This window comes from Pezoporus wallicus, unplaced genomic scaffold, assembly GCF_028554395.1.
Source record: "Pezoporus wallicus isolate ANWC-B61680 ecotype Strahan unplaced genomic scaffold, APGP_CSIRO_Pwel_v1 contig_14812, whole genome shotgun sequence".
Classification (NCBI taxonomy): domain Eukaryota; kingdom Metazoa; phylum Chordata; class Aves; order Psittaciformes; family Psittacidae; genus Pezoporus; species Pezoporus wallicus.
In genome coordinates, this window is record NW_026638815.1 from 196 (window position 1) to 4,323 (window position 4,128).

At 67.7% G+C, this 4,128-nt stretch overlaps 1 protein-coding gene across 1 annotated transcript; it reads right to left on the reverse strand.

The window, feature by feature from the left end:
• Positions 1–349: 349 nt before the first annotated feature.
• On the reverse strand, positions 350–3,619 carry LOC130600940 (coiled-coil domain-containing protein 120-like). The gene is made up of 8 exons (XM_057412648.1): positions 3,544–3,619; positions 2,956–3,062; positions 2,559–2,663; positions 1,756–1,930; positions 1,499–1,540; positions 1,259–1,394; positions 1,060–1,167; positions 350–801 (listed from the first exon to the last, which is right to left on the reverse strand). Exons 1-8 carry the CDS (start codon positions 3,590–3,592, stop codon positions 366–368), a joined length of 1,158 nt encoding a protein of 385 aa, XP_057268631.1. The 5' UTR covers positions 3,593–3,619; the 3' UTR covers positions 350–365.
• Between the last annotated feature and the right edge of the window lie 509 nt (positions 3,620–4,128).

Below are 4,128 nucleotides of genomic sequence, written 5' to 3' on the forward strand. Positions count from 1 at the left end.
CACAGATAAGAAAAGGGGGGGCAGGAGAGACCCCCCCCCCAGAAAGGGACAATGGAGAAGAGTGGGGGAATAGGGCAGAGACCCCTGAAATGGGGGGGTCTGGGGGAGGGGAGGGTCTGGGGTAGTGATAGGGGAGCCCATAGGGGTGGTTTGAAGGGGTTTGAGGGGTCCCCAATTTGGGGATATTAAGGATGGGACTGGGGGGGGGGCAAGGGGAGGGCAACCAGGAGCTATTGATGCCCTCACCCCATAAGGGGGCCCAATTCACCCTTGACAGCCCCAATGGATGGGGGGGGCACCCAATGGACACCCCCAAAGGACGGGGGAGGGGGGCACCCAATGCGTCCCCAACACCTATTCCCCCCTTAGAACAGGGGTGCCCGGTACCCACGGGGGTGGCCGTACCTGGGCGCCAGGGCCCCGGCGTAGCTGAGCGAGTGGGGAAGGCCGGGAGGGGGGGGGTCTCTGCGGCGGGGAGCGCCCCATGCGGGGCCGGGGGGGGGCAGCAGGCGGGGGGGGGTCCCTGTATGCCGCAGGTACCAGTCCCGCAGCCCCTCCAGTGCCAACCACTTCTGGCTGCGGCGCTGCTCTGCCGAGGTGGGGGGCACGGGTTGGGGGGGGGCAGCGCTGTCGGGGTGCGGGCCTCCCCCCCCGCTGCCCCCCCAGTCGATCAAGGCCTCGGAGCTGTTGCTGCGGCGGGTGCGGGGCGCCTGGGCAGGGGGGGGTGGCACTGGGGGCCCCCCCAACTGTGAGTCCTGGCTGCCCGACCAGGGCCGGGGGGGCAGCCCCGGGGCCTCGGGGCTGGTGGGGGGACACAACAGTGAGAGAAACCCCCGGATCCTCCCCCATACAAGTGCCCCATAGATTCCCCATACGGCCCCAGCAAGCTCTTAAATTATCCCATAGCGCCCCTAAATTACTCTATAGACCCCTTAAATTGCCCCATGGGCCTCCCTAATTTCCCCACAGATCCCCCAAATTACCCCATAACCCCCCAGTTGCCCCACAGCCCCCCCAGTCACCCTCCATGACCTATCCCTGATACCCAGCAGCACCCACCGGCACAGTGGGTGCCCGCGGGTGCAGGGGCTCCGTGCCAGCACTGGGGTGGCTGGGACGCTGCGGCCCTCGAAGCTGGATGCGCTGCGGGGCAAGGTCCGTGCTGGGCTGGGGAGGGGGCAAAACATCACATCAATGGGGCGACAGGGACCCCCAAGTGGGTTCTGTGGGGTTCTATGGGGGACACACACATACGTACCTGGCAGGGCTGGCGAGTGAGCTGCGGCGCCCATCGGAGGCCCAGGGGGGCCGGTGCTCAGGGCTGCCGGGACTGGCTCGGGGGGGTGAGGGGCGGCCAGGGGCCACTGGGGTGGGCTTTGGGGTGGGCAGGGCCCCTGGAGAGAGGGGACAGCGGTGAGGCACAGGCACACCCCCAGACAGGCTGCAATTGCCCCATGGCCTCCCCCAGTCACCCCACAGCCCCCAGTCCATCACTCACCATTCTCCAGCATAGGCAGATCACAGAGGGACCCGTTCTCATCTGGGGAGGTTGAAGAGGGGGGATCAGTGTCAATGGGGACCCCCCAAACTTGCCCCCCCCCAATGCTCTGGGACCCCTGTGCCCCCTGCCCTGTGCTTTGGGTACCCCCAGGTCCTCTCCATGGGTCTGGAGACCCCCATGTCCCCCTCTGGTTCTATGGGGACCCCCCAACTGCTCCCCCCTTGCTATAAGACCCCCCCCAGGTGCCCCCGCACCGTTGCCGGGTCCCAGCTGCGCTCGGAGTTGCCGCAGCCTCTGCGCCGCCTCCGCCTGCAGCCGCTGCCGCCGCCGGCGCTGCTCGGGTGCGAGTCCCGGGGCCGCCGCCAGGCGCCGCGCGGCCTCCACCACCTGCACCTGCAGCGCCACCTCCCGGCGGGCCGAGCGCGGCGCCTGCGGGGAAGCGGCGGGGATGGGGATACCAGGGGATGGGCACAAGGACAGAGACAGGAACAGGGGTACCACGGGACACGGGGTGGGATGAAGACAGGGACAGAAATGGGGAAACAGTGAGCACAGGGCAGGGGACACCATGGCACAGACAACACCAAAGGACAGGGAGAGCACAGGGATAGCGTAGGGCAGGGGCAGCATGGGATAAGGTCAGGGACACGGACATCAGAGGACAAGAACAGGAACGCCAGAGGGTAGAGACAGGGGCAACATGGGATAGAGACCGCAACAGTGACAGGGATATCGATATCAAGAGAAAAGAACAGAGTGGGACAAAGGACACAACAGGAACATGGGCACAGACAGGGATGGTGTGGGATGGGGACAGGGCCGCAACAGGGACAAGGTCAGCATGGGACAGGGACAAGGATTGTGCCAGGGATAGGGACAGGAACACCAGGAGACAAAGGCAGCACGAGACAGGGATGGGGACAGCAAAGAATAGGGACAGCGTGGGACAGGAACACGTGGGGGCCAAGATGTGTCCCCCACAGTGGGGGGGCACATTTTGGCCTCCCCCCCTCTCCCTGCCAGCCCCTTGTGTCCCCCCCTATTGCCCCTCACTTACCTCAGGGAGGGGGCCTCGGGGGGGGGCCCGGCGGCGGGGGGGGGGGGCCTGCGGCCGCTCCCCAGGCTCCAGTGGGTACTCGGGGGGCAGCTTCCCCGTCAGCTCCTGTGCACAGGGGGGGCCATGGGGGGCGTGGGAGGGGAAGGGGGGGGCTCATTGGGGGGGGGGCGGGGGGGATGGTGGGACAGGAATGTGCCAATGGGGAGGGGATGGGGGGATTCCTTAGGGAGGGTCAGGAGGGGATGGGAGGGATCATTGGGGGGGTCTGGGGAGTGGATGGGGGCTGTCAGGAAGCTGTGGGGGGTGATGGATGCAATGGGGGGTGATGGAGGGGTGATGCAGAGGGGATGGAGTGCAATGGGGGGGGCAACGTGGGGGTCCCAGGGGAGTCACTCACGGCCTCCTGCAGGCAGAGGCGCCGCAGTTCCCGCAGGCGCAGCCCCAGTGCTTGACGCAGCCCCCGCTGCCGCTCCCGCAGCTCCTGAAGCCGCCCCGCGACAGGGCCTGCACCGGGACCAGCATCAGCATTAGCACCGTGACACTGCTGCAGCACCGGCACCCTGACACCTCCTCAGCACCGGTACCGGGACTGGCACCGGGACGGCACTGGCACCCTGACACCGCCACAGCACCGGGACCGGGATAGCACCGGTATTGTTAGACCGCATCAGCACCGGCACCAGCACCCAGACAGCACCGGTACCGTGACTCTGCCTCAGCACCGGTCCGGGTACCAGCGCGGGCACCACGGTCAGAGGTACTAGGACAGGTAGCACCGGTGCAGGGGTCAAGGGTCATCATGGGTCACCGGAACAGAGGTCAGGGCCATGGTGTCAGGTCAGAGGTCAAGGGGCACCATGGACAGGAGTCACGATGACCACAGGTCAGGGTCCCCACAAGCTACCAGGGGACAAGGGGCACTTGGGGTCTCCAAAGGGCAGAGGTCAGGGGCACCACAAGACACCAGTTGTCAGAGGTCACGTACCTGCGGGGCTGTGAGTGCCGGGGGGCAGGATGTGGCCCCTCAGCTCCATCCCATGGGGGGGTCTGGGGCCCCCGCCCCTGAGCTGCTGCAGGGGTCAGAGGTCGGGGGTCAGGGGTCAGTGCCCAGCCCCATGTCCCTGCTCCTTTTTCTCCACTTCCGCCTCTGGCCCCTCCCCTCCCCCCCACCGCCCCTCAACGACCCCATAAAGGATCCGGGGCCCCCTCCCAAACGGCTTCCGGTTCCCCCCCCATTGACCAACGGCCGGGTCTCCCCCCATTAAAAGCCCTCGGGGTCCTCCCCCATAAGGACCCATTGCCGGGACCCCCCCAAAGGGCCTTCAGCTCCCCCCCCTCCCGAGGGACCAATGAATGGAGCCCCCCGCTCAAAGGGCTTCCGGGTGCCCCCCATTGCCGCAGGCCCGAGGCTTCCCCCGGCCCCACGACGAGGGCGGGGGGTCCCCGTTTCCCACATTGCCCCGGGATGCCCCGTCCACACCTCACCTCCGGGGGGTCCCGGTGCTGGGAGGGTCCCGGTGTCGGGGGGGGGCCCCGCTCCCCCCGGGGCTCGGGCGCTGCTGTGGCGGCG

Bases quoted from the DNA above. Each gene is read 5' to 3' on its own strand.
- LOC130600940 (XM_057412648.1), bottom strand. From the start codon at position 3,592: ATGGAGCTGAGGGGCCACATCCTGCCCCCCGGCACTCACAGCCCCGCA. The intron at 3,063-3,543 runs GTACGTGACCTC...GTCCCGGTGCAG, and splicing joins CGGCACTCACAGCCCCGCAG to GCCCTGTCGCGGGGCGGCTT. The intron at 1,541-1,755 runs GTGCGGGGGCAC...CAACCTCCCCAG, and splicing joins GCAGCTGGGACCCGGCAACG to ATGAGAACGGGTCCCTCTGT.